This window comes from Gadus chalcogrammus, chromosome 4 (genome assembly GCF_026213295.1).
Source record: "Gadus chalcogrammus isolate NIFS_2021 chromosome 4, NIFS_Gcha_1.0, whole genome shotgun sequence".
Taxonomy (NCBI): domain Eukaryota; kingdom Metazoa; phylum Chordata; class Actinopteri; order Gadiformes; family Gadidae; genus Gadus; species Gadus chalcogrammus.
In genome coordinates this window covers 30,593,739-30,613,222 of record NC_079415.1, presented here as the reverse complement: position 1 = coordinate 30,613,222, position 19,484 = coordinate 30,593,739, and the positions used below count along the sequence as shown (strand labels likewise).

The window sequence follows — 19,484 nt, the reverse complement described above, 5'->3', positions numbered from 1 at the left end:
ATAATAGTGTAGTCTAGTCTAAGTTATAATGGGTTATATTTGTATATTACACATATCATTTGTTGTATTGGTCAGTTAAATTAAGTGAAAAGTACGATATGAATAAGGTTCTCTCAGATCTCACATAGTAGAGATTGTAATTCAGGAAACAATATTAGTTGTTTCGGTTGTTGATTAATTTATTATAAAACAAAAGTCCTAGTCTGTTTGATTGACAGGTGAGATGATCAGGGGGGCAGAGTTTATACCTTCAAAATTATAGATACATGGACAGAGGAATGGATAGAGAGGCTCAGCAAAGGTGCAGCCAGTAGCAGAGTAGATAAGAACCCTGGCTTCCACATCATAGAAGGAGACCAGACCCTCATCGTAATCAACAAACATCCCCACCTTCTGGAGCTCAGCTCTAGGAGGGAGAGGGACATTTGGTTTATCAATAAATATCAACACATCCTTGTAGTAGTTAAGAATCCAGTAGCCTGTTTCAGGGGTCCACGTGGTCCCACCTATTCTGTTAATGGACTCTCTGGCCACTCCTAAGAACCATGCAGTCTTGTCTTTTACTTGGACCTCAAAGTAAAATCTCCCTGAGGAGAAGCTCTGTCTTGTGAGAACATATAAACGGTTTGTAAATCTCTTAGGGTTGTCTGGGAGTTTCTTCACTACACCTCCATCATGTACTTGTTTCCCATCCTCAGACAGGATGAGCTTGGGATGAGCTGTATCATGATCCAAAGTGACATCTACTTCATACTGCTGGACCCTCTTCATTTCAGCATCAAGCAGTTTCTTCATCTGCATGTTCAATGTCTCCTCCAGCTGATCCAGGGATCTCCTCAAGGTCCCTACGTATGACGGAGGATGGACCTCCACTGTTGTCCAGTCCCTGGTGTCTGGAGGATTCTTCAGGGATCTGAAGGCCTGGAGGAAGTGGATGTGGTCTTTAGTGTGTGAGAGCTGCTTCACCTCTGAGCTTCTGTTGGTTAGATCTTCAATCTCCTGCTCCAACTCTTTGATGAGGTCTTCAGCTTGTTTCTCTGTGGATTTCAGTCTCTCTTTAACAATTTGGTTGAGATCATCCTGGCACTTTTCAATGCAGCGCATCAGAGCAGTGAGGACCTGCACACCATCAGCTATCTCTCTGTCTGCGTCTGATTTGCTGCGTTTAACTGTGTCTTTAATCTCCTGAATATTTTTTTGTCTCTCCTGGATCATCTGCTGAACTTCAGCCTCTATCTTCCCCAGCTGGGCCGTCTTCACTTCGTATTCCTCCTTTAGAGGTACAACAGGATGGGACTTGTGGTCTGTCTCTGTGCAGAACTGACACACACACACCTGCTCAGTCTGGCAGAAGTGCTCCAGAAGTCTGTCATGTTTCTTACACATCTTGTCTTCCAGACGGTCCATAGGCTCGACCAGCCGGTGTTTCTTTAGGACTGCGACTCTCTGATGTGGCTCCAGGTGGGTTTGGCAGAAAGACATAAAACACTCTAGGCAGGACTTCACAGCCTTCAGCTGGGTCCCAGTACAGAAGTCACAGGGAACATCTGCTGGTTCACTACATGGCTGCTCTTTTACTTGTACTGACGTTCCAAACCGATCAACCATCTTTGATAACAGGATATTGACCCGTAAATCAGGTCTTGTGTTGAAAAGCTCATTGCAAAAAGGACATTTGTACCAGACTTGTTCATCCCAGAACTGAGTAATACAGGTTCTGCAGAAGTTGTGTCCACATGGTGTGGAAACTGGACTGCTGAACACTTCCAGACAGATGGAACATGAAAAGTTCTCCTCAGACCAGGAAGTGTTAGCAGAGGCCATTCCTAGGCACACAATACAAGGTTCATGTATTGAGAAATTCCATTATTTTTGTAATTCCATAACTTTAAACAGGATTTAACTTATCGCAAAGTTATGCTTTTTTGCTCACCTTCTTGTGGTTTCTGTCTCTCAGACATTTTTTTTCTTCTCACAGAGAGTACTGCTTTCACGTCGGGTGGCTTTGAGTTCTATGAACCTTGAGATTTATTTCCTGAACAAGACGTCCTCTCCTCCCCTCACAACTGGCTCCTCCCCTAACACCTGGCTCCGCCCCCACGGACACAGTTAAATGACTTCAAGTTCCACACTCTGGCTTTGGGTGGCTTTAATTCTTGCGCTTTAAATTCAAATACGTTCATGTGTTTTTAAATATTTCTGAAACCTGACAAAACACAAACCAAGAGCCATTTCAAAACCAGAGACATTCTGGTTATTTAATGGTGATTTGCCACTTGAACTGGGATTAAGAGGTATCTAAAAACAATTGACTTTACTTTTCCTTGTGCTGGTATTTTTCTCCACAGTCTTAATAAAAACAACCCCCTCCCTGTGTGTCCAGGTTATATGTGCTAGTATGGTTTGTAGTGACTTACACTGGTAGTTATTCAAGGCTTATCTCCCAGACTTTAACCTCATAACACAGCTGCATCACGTGGCTCAGGGTAGGGCAGACGAACCAGACCAACAAGTTCCCTGTTCAGACACGCACAACTGGTATCTGACTGTAATTCAGTTCTAGTTGTTATCAAGGTGTGCATTGAGCCTCAGAAAATGATGTGAAATTAACCCATTGTAGTCTTACATCACTTACGTCTATCGATTTCCTTCAAGACAATTTAGTGGGTGGAGGAGTCTGTGTCCCTCCTGGCTAGGGGGCTACGGAGTTCGGTATTTGAGGATGTACAAACTTGGGGGGCGAGGATTTCAGACCGCACCCCTACAATGCTGACACCTGGTATTAATGAAGCGGTTAAGGTCCTTGTTATCTGGCTATCCTTGAAACCTTTCTGCCTGATGGGAAATTGAGACCCACTCATCAGGAGACATCCACTCTGGGGGGGAGTTAAAAAACGTAATACTGAAGCGCACACACACACACACACACACACACACACACACACACACACACACACACACACACACACACACACACACACACACACACACACACACAGTGTGTTTGATACATAAAAAATGCTCAATCTGAGCCTCCTGAAACAAATACACCAGGCAGGCAGGCAGATAGTAAGAAAGAGGGAGAGAGCCCTAAGCCCTCTCGGAAACCCTCCGCTTAAAACCCAGAGGGAAGGAACCCAGAGACAGAGCTCAGAAGAGGGATCCTGCATCAGCTGAGGCTGGTATTTTCACCACAGTCTTTATAGAAGCAACCCTCTCTCTTTGTGTCCAGGTTATAAGTGCTATTATGGTTTGTAATTTGATATTGAGTAAATACTGGTAGTTATATGAGGCTTATCTCCCAGACTTAAACCTCTTAAATGTATAAATGTGTGTGCGTACGAGTCCGCAGACGACTCTTACCAGAACAGCTGATCAAAAGAAAGAAAGAGAACAAGATATCTCTGGAGAGATTATCTAAATGTATATATACTGTATAGATAGATATAGATTAATAGATATTGACCAAAGTCGACCAAAGACAATCCAGGTCCTCAAGCCACGTTACAGCTTAACGTTCAGACTCCCCGTGTCAGAACAGGACTTAAACCAAAGAACAACACCCCCTCATCCAACAACACGACAGCAGTTATAACCTAGTAGCCACACACACACACACACACACACACACACACACACACACACACACACACACACACACACACACACACACACACACACACACACACACACACACACACACACACACACACACACACAGCCTCTCCTGAGTGTAATCGTTTTTTACAGGTTTGTTTTTGGGTTCTTTCCCCTCCTCTCTCTTGGCTTGTGTTTTTCTTAAAGCTCCAAAGGTCGACCAGCATAAACTTTTAAAAACAGAAAAGAACAGAGCAGAGAAACAGAAGACAGAAAGCTTCTCCTCCTTCCTCCCCCCTCGGTGAGGTGGTGGGACCAACTAAAGCGCCACGTAGAGCCGTGTGGTTTGCTTCGGTAGTGCCGGGGAACCCTGAGGTGAGAGACAGAGAGACGGTCATATCTGACCCATGAGCACCACGCGACAACCCCCCTTTACCGTAAAGGCCTGTTTATGGTCCCACGTTTCCCCAACACAATGACTATGCAGACGCTTCGACGCAGTCATGAACGTTTGTGGTTCTGCGTCGGGTTTTAGTAAGCGGACCAATCACAGCCCTTGCTGCTGCGTCGCCTCAACTGAAGGTTACGATTATTGGGAGGCGCACGTCCGGCCCTCGCGTTGGACGTAAAGAGAGTCTGCAAGGATATAGGTGGTCCGTAACCCCCTTGTGTTGGGTGAACCTTGGAACCATAAACAGCCCTTTAGTCTACCCATCCGCAGATATTCACCGCCTTCTACCGGCGAACGACGACGTGATTGCACATTTCTTTAGGGACCTGCTCCAAGTAGCCCACGTGAGGAAATTAAGGACATCATTAATTAATGAGTGGCACGTGGCTGTAGTTTGTACCTTAGTAATGTGATAAAATGCAGCAATGTATGAGCCAGGGCCCAGGCAGTAGACTATAGCAAAGACAAGTCAAACGGGTATTTACACACATGTAATGGGAATGCAAGGCAATACTATACTAATAACAAAATCCTGGATGAGCTAGAAAGGAGAGAAGAGATAGGAGAGAGGAGGAAGAGAAGAGAGAGGAAGGAGAGAGGAGAAACTGCGATGAGATGATGGCGAGGAGAGGAGAGCTGATAAGTCAAAGTCACAGAATAAACACACATGCGGAGAATCCTTACATGTAGTCACTGTGAGCTTTATATAAGTATGGAACACATGTTGGGTTGTCGTATGGTGCTGTGGCGGACTCAGGTGGGGGGCGACCGCCCCCCCCTCGTGGCTCAATGGTTGAAAAAGACGGGCAGAAGGGCACTATCAGGGCACTAGAAGGGCACCAGACGGTGCCCTTCTAGTGCCCTTCTAGTACCCTGATAGTGCCCTTCTGCCCGTCTGGTCCTTCTAGTGCCCTTCTAGTGCCCTCTAGTACCCTGATAGTGCCCTTCTACCCGTCTGGTCCTTCTAGTGCTCTTCCAGTGCCCTTCCAGTGCCCTTCTAGTGCCCTTCTAGTGCCCTGATAGTGCCCTTCTGCTCGTCTGGTTCTTATAGTGCCCTTCTAGTGCTCTTCTGCCCGTCTGGTGCCCTTCTAGTGCCTTTCTGCTCGTCTGGTGCCCCCATGGTGGAAAAAGTGTGCTAAAGTGCCCTCTATGGTGGTGAAAATTAGAGAAAGTGCCTTATTGGCTGCCCTTTACACGTGAACAAAATTTAATGCGTGCCCTAGGCTGCCCCTGATGATGATGATCTGCCCTCTGGAGCAAGAATATGGCAAACCGAAAAAAAACCACGTTGTGGTTAGCTATTGAGGTGCAGACGTTCCTCTCTTTGGTAGCTGATGAACGGGGAATGCGAGGCGTTGCTTTCATGTGGCGTCGCCATGACAAACAGCTACATCGAGTGGTACTTAAATCTCCACTGGATAACGAAGCAAAAAGCGGATTAAGAGTATGTCAGTACCCATAGTGGAAAGGCGCAATTAGATGCCAAGTTAGAAAAACCTAATATTTTCAGTTTGCATAATCCGTTTAAAATGTATATACATTTTTTGAGCGTTCAAGATCATTCAAGTGTAGGTCATTTCATGCAAGAGAGACGATAATGGTCAGCTATCACCTCAACATGAAGGAAATCTTCCTTAAATGTTTCCGTAGCTGGCTGTCAGCGGTCAAAGACTGTATGGTAGCGGCACATTGAATTTTCTCCAGTCTAATTTTTACTTAAATGTTGGTACAGATGAAAGCAGTAAGGCATCCTCCTTTCTTTGGCTAAAATGTGAAAGTGCACAATGATGTGAACAACTCATTTTGGTGTTTATAAAGTCGCTAGAATAAGTGGAAACAGTGTCTTTGAAGCAAAAAAAATTCGGAGGGAAGGACCCCCAGACCCCCCGTTTAAATTATGAGCCCAACTATTCTTTTAAGTGCTATATGGAGATGTAACAAGTGCCCCGAATGGGACCTTCAAAGCAGCGCTTGCTACGGTTAGGGGATAGGACCTTCCAGGCAACGCTGCCTTAATGGCTCCGTTGGGGGAACAAAACAGCATCAAGTTAGAAAAGCCACTGTGTCCGCTGGTGGGGCCCCATGTTGTCCAGAATGTGCCCTTTTTATTTTTCACCCCTGCCCTTCAAACAGTCTGAGTCCGCCAATGGTATGGTGGACATTAAAAGTAAATCAACTCTTCAGCTGTTTTTCCATTTGTATTAACATCAGAAAAGTACATTTGATTGTGTTGTCATTCATGATTCCGAAGTATGAACTACGAGTAATGTTTAGATGATTATGCACAATAATCCTCAAACCATGCTCTATGTTACTGCAACCATTAACAATTGTACAGCAGTAGACCTTTAAAAAAAATACAATAAATAATAGAATTGTATCTAATAATTTACAATGGGTTATCATTTAGAATAGTCAGGGTTCACTTCCTACTGAATTTCTCCTTTTTAAATGACAGCAGCACAACATTAATGCAGTTCTCTCAGATCTCAGATAGTAGAGATTCTAATTCAAAAAACAACATTAGTTGTTTTGCATGTCCTGTTTGATTGACAGGTGAGATGATCAGGGGGGGCAGAATTTGTACCACCAACAGGTACACTCGGACAGAGGAATGGATAGAGAGGCTCACTAAAGGTGCAGCCAGTAGCAGAGTAGAGATGAACCCTGGCTTCCACATCATAGAAGGAGACCAGACCCTCATCATAATCAACAAACACCCCCACCTTCTGGAGCTCAGCTCTCAGAGGGAGACGGACAGCAGGGTTATCTTTAAATACCAACCCATCATTGTCAAAGTAAAGAGTCCAGGTATTTCACCTAGAAAGGGAGACAGCGAATAGAAATAATGCAAACCGATCAATAAATGGTGTTGAAAATATGATGCAGCCCCACAATGAACCAGGACTGTTGAGGGGCTCAGGGGACCCGCTTGGTTGGTTTGTTTAGACTCCTCGTCCAAAGGATCCCCAATGTCCTCCCTGAGCAGCCCAGACCTGGGCCTTCATCTCACTGGACGCTCTGGGTACAAACGCCTGATAATGGTCATATTTTGAGCTATAATTTGGATAAGATTATCTTCTATAATTGTAGGTGAGAGATTGGTTAGGAACCAGACAAAATAGCCATATACAGCAGCCTTGTTTTTAATGCCATTGAGATTTTGTACAGCACCACAAATCTGTCAACAATTCTAAGCTTTCTCTTACTTACCTCATCACATATTGGTCAGGTAGTACTACCTGCAAAGTGCTTCACATTTGTACTTCTATTTAAATGGAGTATGTCCATCGGGGGCCAAAGTTCAGCACCTTGGAGAGCGACAACGGAAGACGTCTCCCACTCTGTCTGCTGGGGCTATCCTCGACACAGCAGCCAGAGCCGACGCCATATACACGTTAAATTAATTTTACACGTGCGGGTACAACTTTTTCACTCGATTGATTGGACGTTATCAGAGTTTATCAGTCCCATATAGCTGGGTCAGTAGAGGCCTACTCTACCTCCCAGGAGATTCAGAAGGCCGTTATCATCGACCTTTATGCTTGAAGTCTATATATATATATATACGATCATTCAAAACATTTATGTCGAAAGATTTAAAGACATGTATCTTTATATTTATGCTATAAAGAATAAAACAAACCAGTCGACGGAGTGAATGGGAGTACGCCTCTGGCCAGCGACTTTTTCAGGGATTTTATTTTGAAAGGTTTGCAGCGTTTACAGAACTAGGGCACCCCCTGGTGGTTAAGACATTGATTACTCAATGGACAACAGGTGTGCAGCCTCAGCCAGCCCCAGAGTCCAATCAGTCTGACTCGGCCAGGTGAGGATGCCTCAACCACACATCAGCATAAAACCCACAATATTTTACAGAAGATTTAGCTATTCCACTCAGTACATGTTGTACTGAGTTTGTACCTATTCCACTGAAAATGTACCTATTCCACTGAATACATATTTGACTGACAATGTATATGCTCCATTGAATACATATTGTACTGATAATGAATCAATTCCACTGAATACATATTGTTCTGAGAATATACCTATTCCCCAAAAGATGTCCCCATTCTACTTTAAGTACATTTTTATTCAAATATCAAAAGTTTAGAAACATTGTATTGTGTTGTCAAACATGATTCAAAATAATAAAGGAATATATTTGGTTAAAAAAACGACTTGATAATTTTATCAAAATTAACATTTCACATTATGTACTTACACATAATTTTGATCATTTAAAGTATAAAAACAATTCAGATAAAGAGACATTGAACATTATAGTGTAGTCTTAGAAGTTATAAGGGGTAATATTGTTTATAGTACATAGTGCTATTGGCTATTGGCTATGACAGTGAAAAGTACAACACGAATACAGTTCTCTCAGATCTCACATAGTAGAGAGTGTAATTCAGGAAAAAACAGTTATTTTGTTTGTTTGATTATTTTATTATCAAACAAAGGTCCTAGTCTGTTTGATTGACAGGTGAGATGATCAGGGGGGCAGAGTTTATACCAAATTCATGATCACATGGGCAGAGGATTGGATAGAGAGGCTCAGTAAAGGAGCAGCCAGTAGCAGAGTAGAGATGAACCCTGGCTTCAACATCATAGAAGGAGACCAGACCCTCATCATAATCAACAAACACCCCCACCTTCTGGAGCTCAGCTCTCAGAGGGAGACGGACATCAGGGGTATCATTAAATACCAACACAACCTTGTTGTAGTAAAGAGTCCAGTAACCCGTCTCAGGGGTCTCTATGATCTCACCTATTCTGTGGATGGACTCTCTGGCCACTCCTAAACACCATCCAGTCTTGTCTTTAACCTTGACCTCAAAGTAAAATCTCCCTGAGGAGAAGCTCTGCCTCGTGAGAACATGTACATTCTTTGTAAATCTCTTAGGGTTGTCTGGGAGTTCCTTCTTCACATTTCCATCATGTACTTGTTTCCCATCCTCAGACAGGATGAGACAGGGATGAGCTGTATCAGGATCCAGAGTCACATCTACTTCATACTGCTGGACCCTCTTAAGTTCAGCATCACGCAGCATCTTCATCTCCATGTTCAGTGTCTCCTCCAGCTGATCCAGGGATCTCCTCAAGGTCCCTACGTATGACGGAGGACGGACCTCCACCGTCGTCCAGTCCCTGGTGGGTGGAGGATTCTTCAGGGATCTGAAGGCCTGGAGGAAGTGGAGGTGGTCTTTAGTCTGTGAGAGCTGCTTCACCTCTGAGCTTCTATTGGTCAGATCTTCTATTTCCTGCTCCAGCTCTTTGATGATGTCTTCAGCTTGTTTCTCTGTGGATTTCAGTCTCTCTTTAACCATTTGGTTGAGATCATCCTGGCACTTTTCAATACAGCGCATCAGAGCTGTGAGGACCTGCACACCATGAGCTATCTCTCTGTCTGCATCTGCTTTGTTGCGTTTAGCTGTGTCTTTAATCTCCTGAATATTTTTTTGTCTCTCCTGGATCATCTGCTGAACATCAGCCTCTATCTTCCCCAGCTGGGCCGTCTTCACTTCATATTCCTCCTTTAGAGGTACAACAGGATGGGACTTGTGGTCTGTCTCTGTGCAATACTGACACACACACACCTGTTCAGTCTGGCAGAAGAGCTCCAGAAGTCGGTCGTGTTTCATACACATCCTGTCTTCCAGACGGTCCATAGGCTCGACCAGCCGATGTTTCTGCAGGCGAGCGACTCTCTGATGTGGCTCCAGGTGGGTTTGGCAGTAAGAGGTAAAACACACTAGGCAGGACTTCACAGCCTTCAGCTGGGTCCCGGTACAGACATCACAGGGAACTTCTGCTGGTTCAACACAAGGATGCTCTTTTACTCGTACGGACGTTCCAAACCGATGAACCATCTCTGAAAAGAGGATATTGACCCGTAAATCAGGTCTTGTGTTGAAAAGCTCGTTACAAACGGGACATTTGTACTTGACTTGTTCATCCCAGTACTTTGTAATACAGGTTCTGCAGAAGTTGTGTCCACATGGAGTGGAAACTGGACTGCTGAACACATCCAGGCAGATAGAACATGAAAAGTTCTCTTCAGACCAGGGAGCGTTTGCACAGGCCATACCTAGACACAGACGACAGGGTTTTTGTATTGAGCAATCCCATTATTTTTGTTATTCCATAATGGCAAAAGTGGTTTTAACTTATCTCAAAGTTGTAATGCTTTACTCACCTTGTTGTTGTTGTTGCTGTCTGTCAGACTATGTAATGCGTGTTATATTTATCCTAGAAGAGAGAACTGCTTACACGTCGGGGTGCTTTAGGTTTCGTTTCCTCAACATGACGTCATCTCCCCTCCTCCCCTAACACCTGACTCCGCCCCCACGGCACGTGAGTGCACTGCATTCATTCACCGTGTCGGCCTCTTCAAATGCGTTGATGTGTGTTCTCTTCTTTCTGGAGTTTAAGAGAGCCGGTGCAGAACGAGAGACATTGTGGTGATGTAGTGGTTATAAGCAACTGTAACTGGGATCATCGGTGTAGATCTATTCGGGTTTCCGGGGCTTCCCCGAATTCTTTAAATCCAACCCGATAAAATCCGATTTTCGACAGAAACAGACAACGAGCTGTTTTTTAGCGCTACGCTGCTGTAGGAGCTCTCCTCGATGTGCACACGCACAGTGCACCGTACTAGAGCAGCAGAACTGAGAGCAGCAGACTGCGACACAGTCTGGTCAGTGGGGGATTTCCTTTTGCTTTTGGAACGTTTGCCCCCTTTGAAGTACTAGTGCACCCCCTGCTGGTAAAAGTAGTTCTGACACACACGCGCACACACACACACACAAACACACACACACACACACACACACACACACACACACACACACACACACACACACACACACACACACACACACACACACACACACACACACACACACACTATAAAGGCAATGAATAAAGAAAAAGTGTAATAAAAAATATTAGTTGTGTTCCCGCTGCTCATGGGCTAGAGTTGGAACAACCACCTTGGAGTGTGTGTGTGTGTGTGTGTGTGTGTGTGTGTGTGTGTGTGTGTGTGTGTGTGTGTGTGGTGTAGGAGGAGGGTTAACCTATTCCACTGAATACATATTGTACTGAGAATGTACCTATTCCACTGAATACATACCTACTCCACTGAATACATATTGTACTCAGAATGTACCTATTCTACTGAATACGTATTGTAATGAGAATGTACCTATTCCACTGATTACATATCGTACTCAGAATGTACCTATTCCACTGAATACATATTGTACTCAGAATGTACCTATTCCACTGAATACATATTGTCCTCAGAATGTATCTATTCCACTTGTACCGACCCAGGCAGGTCTCTCGAGGCTCCGCCCATTTCTGCTGCTTGCCTGTTCTGTCCCCGCCCTTTCTTGTGTGCAGGTCTCAGGTGTGTGCAATGAACCCGCTGTTTGGCGAGGGTAGAAAAGGCCTGCCGTGCCGACACCCAAGGGGCTCCTCTCCTCCGCTGGCTTTAGGCTTTGTTTGGTTGTTCTCATGACTGATCTCACACCACACTTTTGGTTACATCGCATTGCACTGACTTACACCACATCCCATTACCTTTACCTTAGTTTCTGTTAAATCTTAGGTAGTAAATCATTGTTATTCCTTTACCCTGCGTGTGGCCTCCCCGGTTTATGTTCATGCCAAAGCCAAGCATGTTACACACTGAATAGATATTGTACTGAGAATGTACCAATTCCACTGAATACATATTGTACTCAAAATGTACCTATTCTACTGAATACGTATTGTAATGAGAATGTACCTATTCCACTGAATACAGATTGTACTGAGAATGTACCTATTCCACTGAATACAGATTGTACTGAGAATGTACCTATTCCACTGAATACGGATTGTACTGAGAACGTACCTATTCCACAGAATACATATTGTACTGAGAATGTACCTATTCCTCAGAAGATGTCCCCATTCTACTTTAAGTACATTTTTTATTAATATCTTAAAAAGTTTACAAACATTGTTTTGTGTTGTCAAACATCATTCAAAATAATAAAAGAATATAAAAAAAATATTGAGATTGTTATCAAAATAAACATTTCACGTTATTTACTTACTTTCTTTCTTACATTAAAAATACAGAAAGAGTTCATAGTTGTATGAATTATAATAGGTTATATTTTTTATATTACACAATGTTAGTGGATTCATTTATTGATCTGTTAAATTAGAGTGAAAAGTACAATATCAATATAGTTCTCTCAGATCTCACATAGTAGAGATTCTAATTCAGAAAACAACATCAGTTGTTTAGGTTGTTTGATTATTTGATTATCAAACAAAGGTCCTAGTCTGTTTGATTGACAGGTGAGATGATCAGGGGGGCAGAGTTGTTACCTTTATAGTCATAGAGACTTGGACAGAGGATTGGACAGAGAGGCTCACTAAAGGTGCAGCCAGTAGCAGAGTAGATATGAACCCTGGCTTCCACATCATAGAAGGAGACCAGACCCTCATCATAATCAACAAACACCCCTACCTTCTGGAGCTCAGCTCTCAGAGGGAGACGGACATCAGGGTCATCACTAAATAACAACCCATACTCTTCGTAGTAAAGAGTCCAGTAACCCGTCTCAGGGGTCACTATAATGAAACTGTTTCTGTTGATGGACTCTCTAACCACTCCTAAACCCCATCCAGTCTTGTCTTTAACCTTGACCTCAAAGTAAAATCTCCCTGAGGAGAAGCTCTGCCTCGTTAGAACGCATAGTTGCTTCGTAAATCTCTTAGGGTTGTCCAGGAGTTTCCTCTCTACACATCCATCATGTACTTGTCTCCCATCCTCAGACAGGATGAGACGGGGTTGAGCTGTATCAGGATCCAGAGTCACATCTACTTCATACTGCTGGACTATCTTCAGTTCAGTATCATGCAGCTTCATCATCTCCATGCTCAGTGTCTCCTCCAGCTGATCCAGGGATCTCCTCAAGATCCCTACGTATGATGGAGGACGGACCTCCACCGTCGTCCAGTCCCTGGTGGGTGGAGGATCCTTCAGGGATCTGAAGGCCTGGAGGAAGTGTAGGTGGTCTTTAGTGTGTGAGAGCTGCTTCACCTCTGAGCTTCTATTGGTCAGATCTTCTATTTCCTGCTCCAACTCTTTGATGAGGTCTTCAGCTTGTTTCTCAGTGGATTTCAGTCTCTCTTTAACCATTTGGTTGAGATCATCCTGGCACCTTTCAATGCAGCGCATCAGAGCAGTGATGACCTGCACACCATCGGCTATCTCTCTGTCTGCATCTGCTTTGCTGCATTTTATTTTGTCTTTAATCTCCTGAATATTATTTTGTCTCTCCTGGATCATCTGCTGGACTTCAGCCTCTATCTTCCCCAGCTGGGCCATCTTCACTTCATATTCCTCCTTTAGAGGTACAACAGGATGGGACCTGTGGTCACCCCCTGTGCAGAACTGACACACACACACCTGTTCAGTCTGGCAGAAGAGCTCCAGAAGTCGGTCGTGTATCTTACACATCCGGTCTTCCAGACGGTCCATAGGCTCGGCCAGCCGATGTTTCTTCAAAACTGTGACTCTCTGATGTGGCTCCAGGTGGGTTTGGCAGAACGACATAAAGCACTCCAGGCAGGACTTCACAGCCTTCAGCTGGGTCCCAGTACAAACGTCACAGGGAACTTCAGCTGGTTCAACATAAGGCTGCTCTCTTACTCTTACGGATGTTCCAAACCGATCAACCATCTCTGATAAGAGGGTATTGACCTGTAGATCAGGTCTTGTGTCGAAAAGCTTGTTGCAAACAGGACATTTGTACTTGACTTGTTCATCCCAGTACTTTGTAATACAGGTTCTGCAGAAGTTGTGTCCACATGGTGTGGAAACTGGACTGCATAACACATCCAGACAGATGGAACATGAAAAGTTCTCCTCAGACCAGGAAGTGATTGCAGAGGCCATTCCTAGACACAGACGACAAGGTTTATGTATTGAGCAGTCCCATTATTTTTGTTATTCCAAAACGGCAAAAGTGTTAACTTATCTCAAAGTTGTGCTGCTTTACTCACCTTGCTGTTGTTGCTGTCTGTCAGACTATTTGATGTGTATTATTATTCTCCAGAAAGAGGGAACCGCTTACACGTCGGGGTGCTTTAGGTTTCGTTTCCTCAACATGCCTTTCCCCTCCTCCCCTAACACCTGGCTCCGCCGCCACGGTACGTGAGTGCACTGCATTTATTCACCGTGTCGGCCTCTTCAAATGCGGTGATGTGTGTTCTCTTCTTTCTGGAGTTAGTAGAGAGCCGGTGCAGAACGAGAGACATTGTGGTGATTTAATGGTTATTTGCAACTGTAACAGGGATCATCGGTGTAGATATATTCGGGTTTCCTGGGCTTCCCCGAATACTTTTCATCCAACCCCGATCTGATTTTAGACGGAAACAGACAATGAGCTGGGGTCTCATTTATAAAACTGTGCGTGGGATCGTTACTAAGAATGTGCGTACGCCCAGAAGCCAAGTTTTGCGTGCGCCAAAAATTTTCGGATTTATAAAACACTGCGTACGCACACCTCTACGCAATCTTTGCTTTATAAATCACATACTGACTATAATTGTGCGCAGCTGAATCAGCTTCACGTTCCGCCCTCTACACGCCCCTTTTTAACCATAAATGGTCAATGCAAATGACCTCATGAATGCGATCTGCATATATAACAGACTCAGATGCAAGTAGCCTATTATGTCTTGTCGGAAACAATGGCAGAAGTAGGCTACTGAGAAAAGCAAAAAAGCGAAATTTCATGGAGGCTGAAGTGGAGACACTTGTGGGTGAGATGGAGGGCCGAAAAGTAGTTTTGTTCGGCGGTCACGGGATAGGGATCGCCAACAACAAAAAGCAGAGTGAGTGGCAACATGTTGCTGCAGCAGTGAACTCTGTCAGTAGCACGGAGCGCACAGTCCCAGAATTAAAAAAGAAGTGGACTCGTCTGACATAAAGGTAGGCTACATATTTTTATGTAGCCTAACAATAAATCGTTATGGTCCCTAAAGACCCTCTCCCTCCGAATCCTGCCATTTGCATGGTCCGCCAGAAGTGCCATATGGTGCAGCATTACCACGGCGCTCACCTCTGTATTTATAGGGTTACGGTAGACTGTCCGAGAACACCTTGGATAATCAGTTTGTAATCACCCACGTAAAATGTTCTTGAACATAACCCCTTTTTAATGCCTGATTTGTCATGAAAATCATCAAGAGTAACGGACAACGATTGTGATGAGGAGTGTGGCTTGGTTTTCCACACTTCCACACTGACATTTGATTATGTGTTTACAGTGTCACATACAAATATTATGTTATTGACACATGTTGGACAGATGCTTTATTCCATGCAGTCGCGCCGTCAGTGGAGAGTATGGAGTGACGGGATTAAATAGAGAGATTTATTTTTATTTCTATTCTAAGGAGATGTTTCTGGAGTTATAACTGAGAAATAACGCAGTTGACTTAAATTATTCTGATTACGTAGATTTAACGCATGATACGGGTTGAAATTAAATTTATGAAGGGCGATGATAAAACATAATCATTCTTCTCACTCTACAATTCTTCAGTCTAAGTATTGCCCCCCTCCGCCCCTTAGCAACACTATAATGACCATCAATATTTATCTAGATATGAGAGGACATTCTTTGGGACACATATTCACTCAACATTCCTTATTCTTTAACAAGTTTTTGCCTTCATTCAACCTAATAAAACAGGTCAAGTCAGGAGGATACCTAAAAGAAAGTTACAGGATAAGATGACACAATAGAATCACTGTATACAGCGGAATGAGGACCAGCGTTCAGCGCCTTGTTTCCCGTGATAGAAACAAAACACACAACACAGTGTGTGTGTGTGTGTTTGTGTGTGTGTGTGTGTGTGTGTGTGTGTGTGTGTGTGTGTGTGTGTGTGTGTGTGTGTGTGTGTGTGTGTGTGTGTGTGTGTGTGTGTGTGTGTGTGTGTGTATGTGTGTAACATATATAGAGAGATGAGGGTTGTTTGACCAAAGCTAGCTCCCTAAATGTGGAATTGAACGGATTCTTTATTTTTATTTGCATGTTTTAGTTTTCTTACATGTAGGCCTATGCTTTGTTTCTATCACGGGGAACAATGCGCTGAACGCTGCCTCGTTCCTCTGTGGGCTATAAAGTGATTGGCTCATCTTATCCTCGACCTTTCTCAAAAACTTGACTCGTTTGATTAAGTTGAACAAAGGCAAAAATATGTCGAACAATAAGGAATATTGATTGAATACGTGTCCCAAAGTGTGTGCGTGTGCGCGCGCGTGTGTGCATGAGAAATAGTTTTTACCAGCAGGGGGTGCACTAGTAGGTCAAACGGGCAAATTTTCCAAGAGCAAAAGGAAATCCCCCACTGACCAGACTGTATTGCTGTCTGCTGCTCTCTCAGTTCTGCTGATCGTGTGTGCACTGTGCGCGTGCACATCGGGGAAAGTTCCTACAGCAGCGTAGCGCCAATAAATAGCTCTTTGCTCTGTCCGTTTCTGTTGAAAATCGGATCGGGGTAGAATAGAAAGTTTTCGGGGAAGCCCCGGATACCCGGATAGATAAACACCGGTTAATCGCGGTTGCAGTCGCAAATCCCCACTAAATCCCCCAAATGTCTCTCGTTTTGCACCGGCTCTCTTAACTCCAAAGAGAAGAGAACACACATCAACGCATTTGAAGAGGCCGACACAATGCATTAATGCAGTACAGCCATGTGCCGTGGGGTCGGAGCTACGTATTAGGGGAGGAGCCAGGAGTTAGGCGAGGAGAGGAGAGGACGTCATGTTGGAGAAACGAAACCTAAGATTCATAGAAACCAAAGCAACCGACGCAGCTGTTCTCTCGTTCAGGAGAAAATAAATCGCATTTTGGAGAAAATAGTCAGACAGAAAGAAACAGCCACAAGGTGAGCAAAGCAGCACAACTTTGAGAAAGTAGAAACCACTTTTGCCGTTATGAAATTTAAAAAAGAATGGGATTGCTCCTAAACGTTGTCGTCTGTGTCTAGGAATGGCCTCTGCTAATACTTCCTGGTCCGAGGAGAACTTTTCATGTCCCATCTGTCTGGATGTGTTCAGCTGTCCAGTAACCACACCATGTGGACACAACTTCTGCAGAACCTGTATTACAAAGTTCTGGGATGAACAAGTCCAGTTCAAATGTCCTGTTTGCAACGAGCTTTTCCACACAAAACCTGATTTACGTGTCAATATCCTTGTATCAGAGATGGCAGCTCAGTTTAGAATGTCGGTACGAGTAAAAGAGCAGCCTTGTGTTCTACCAGCAGAAGTTCCCTGTGACGTCTGTACTGGGACCCAGCTGAAGGCTGTGAAGTCCTGCCTAGAGTGTTTTATGTCGTTCTGCCAAACCCACCTGGAGCCACATCAGAGAGTCACAGTCTTGAAGAAACATCGGCTGGTCGAGCCTATGGACCGTCTGGAAGACAGGATGTGTAAGATACACAACCGACATATGGAGCTCTTCTGCAAGACTGAACAGGTTTGTGTGTGTCAGTTCTGCACATTGACAGACCACAAGTCCCATCCTGTTGTACCTCTAAAGGAGGAATATGAAGTGAAGACGGCCCAGCTGGGGAAGATAGAGGCTGAAGTTCAGCAGATGATCCAGGAGAGACAAAATAAAATTCAGGAGATTAAAGACACAGTTAAACGCAGCAAAGCAGATGCAGACAGAGAAATAGCTGATGGTGTGCAGGTCTTCACCGCTGTGATGCGCTGCATTGAAAAGTGCCAGGAGGATCTCAACCAAATGGTTGAAGAGAGACTGAAATCCGCAGAGAAACAAGCTGAAGACCTCATCAAAGAGCTGGAGCAGGAAATAGAAGATCTGACCGATAGAAGCTCAGAGGTGAAGCAACTTTCAAACACTAAAGACCACCTCCACTTCCTCCAGACCTTCAGATCCCTGAAGGATCCTCCACCCAGGGACTGGACGACGGTGGAGGTCTGTCCTCGGTCATACGTAGGGACCTTGAGGAGAACCCTGGATCAGCTGGAGGAGACACTGAGCATGGAGATGAAGAAGCTGCGTGATGCTGAACTGAAGAGTGTCCAGCAGTATGAAGTAGATGTGACTCTAGATCCTGATACAGCTCAGCCCAGGCTCATCGTGTCTGAGGATGGGAAACAAGTACATGATGGAGGTGTAGTGAAGATACTCCCAGACAACCCTAATAGATTTACAAAGCATATATTTGTTCTCACGAGGCAGAGCTTCTCCTCAGGGAGATTTTATTTTGAGGTCCAGGTTAAAGACAAGAATGGATGGTGTTTGGGAGTGGCCAGAGAGTCAATCAACAGAATAGGTGATATTACAGAGACCCCTGAGATGGGTTACTGGAATATTTTATACAACAAGGATTTGTCGGTATTCAGAGATAACCCTGCTGTCCGTCTCCCTCTGAGAGCTGAGCTCCAGAAGGTGGGGGTGTTTGTTGATTATGATGAGGGTCTGGTCTCCTTCTATGATGTGGACGCCAGGGTTCATATCTACTCTGCTACTGGCTGCACCTTTAGTGAGCCTCTCTATCCAATCCTCTGCCCACTCCGCCATGATTATGAAGGTATCAACTCCGCCCCCCTGATCATCTCACCTGTCAATCATACCGACTAGGACATTTGTTTAAAAACAAAATGAACAAACCACAAGAATAACTAACGTTTCTTGAATTAGAAACTGTACTATGTAAGATCTGAGAGAACTATTTTAGTGTTGTTCCGCTGTCCTTTAGCAAGGATAAATTCACTATGGAAATAACCCTGACAGTTATAAAATATAACCCATACAAGTTTAGATTACATATACTATATTGTATTGATCAATGTCTGATTGACAGAATGTTTTTATGCAACAACAGCAACAATTTAAAATGTTTGGGGCAAGTAGAACATTATGAATGATTACATAATCAAATGTTTGTACACTTTCTATTTCAATACAATTGTTCAATAAGTAAAATGGATTAATTTTCTGTGGAATAGCTACATTCCTACCCTCCCTCACTCTCTCCCTCTCCTTCCCTCATTCTCTCTCCCTCCTCTCACTCTCTGTTTCTCTTTTCTCTCCTCACCTCACTCTCCCTTTCTCCCCCTCGCTTTATCCTCCCCTCTCTCACCCCCTCCCTCTCTCTCTCTCCCACCTCCTCTCTCTCCCTCCCTCTCTCTCCCTCCCTCTCTCCAACAGTGAAGCTGACTGTCATCAATATCTCTGTGTCTTCCATTCTAAATGTTTAGTTGATGTTCATATCTCTATAAATGTAATGATATAAAATTGCAAATGATTACAGCGACTAGAAAATGTTGAATTTGAAGTTTAAGTTTAGCTGAAAATCCAGTTTTTTAAACAAAAAG

At 44.1% G+C, this 19,484-nt stretch overlaps 4 protein-coding genes across 5 annotated transcripts in view; 1 reads left to right on the top strand and 3 right to left on the bottom strand.

Moving 5' to 3' along the window:
* Window positions 1-1,970, bottom strand: LOC130380454 (E3 ubiquitin-protein ligase TRIM39-like). Its single transcript, XM_056587671.1, has 2 exons — window positions 1,934-1,970; window positions 1-1,826 (listed from the first exon to the last, which is right to left on the bottom strand). Exons 1-2 carry the CDS (start codon window positions 1,959-1,961, stop codon window positions 199-201), a joined length of 1,656 nt encoding a protein of 551 aa, XP_056443646.1. The 5' UTR covers window positions 1,962-1,970; the 3' UTR covers window positions 1-198.
* Window positions 1,971-7,702: 5,732 nt separating this feature from the next.
* The window catches only part of LOC130380461 (E3 ubiquitin-protein ligase TRIM39-like), a 106,686-nt gene continuing 94,904 nt past the window's right edge, over window positions 7,703-19,484 (bottom strand). The window contains exons 1-2 of one of the 2 annotated variants that reach the window (XM_056587679.1): window positions 10,254-10,734; window positions 7,703-10,145 (exon numbers count right to left, since the gene is read on the bottom strand). In XM_056587679.1, coding sequence (XP_056443654.1) covers window positions 8,521-10,143 — 1,623 coding nt within the window. In that variant the 5' untranslated portion in view covers window positions 10,144-10,145; window positions 10,254-10,734 and the 3' untranslated portion in view covers window positions 7,703-8,520. Of the gene's footprint in view, window positions 10,146-10,253; window positions 10,735-19,484 lie in introns of those variants that run through there. The other variant, XM_056587680.1, reaches the window with a different exon arrangement.
* Window positions 12,084-14,517, bottom strand: LOC130380459 (E3 ubiquitin-protein ligase TRIM39-like). Its single transcript, XM_056587677.1, has 2 exons — window positions 14,126-14,517; window positions 12,084-14,020 (listed from the first exon to the last, which is right to left on the bottom strand). Exon 2 carries the CDS (start codon window positions 14,016-14,018, stop codon window positions 12,393-12,395), a length of 1,626 nt encoding a protein of 541 aa, XP_056443652.1. The 5' UTR covers window positions 14,019-14,020; window positions 14,126-14,517; the 3' UTR covers window positions 12,084-12,392.
* LOC130380460 (E3 ubiquitin-protein ligase TRIM39-like) lies at window positions 15,828-19,073 on the top strand. The gene is made up of 2 exons (XM_056587678.1): window positions 15,828-17,020; window positions 17,123-19,073. Exon 2 carries the CDS (start codon window positions 17,125-17,127, stop codon window positions 18,745-18,747), a length of 1,623 nt encoding a protein of 540 aa, XP_056443653.1. The 5' UTR covers window positions 15,828-17,020; window positions 17,123-17,124; the 3' UTR covers window positions 18,748-19,073.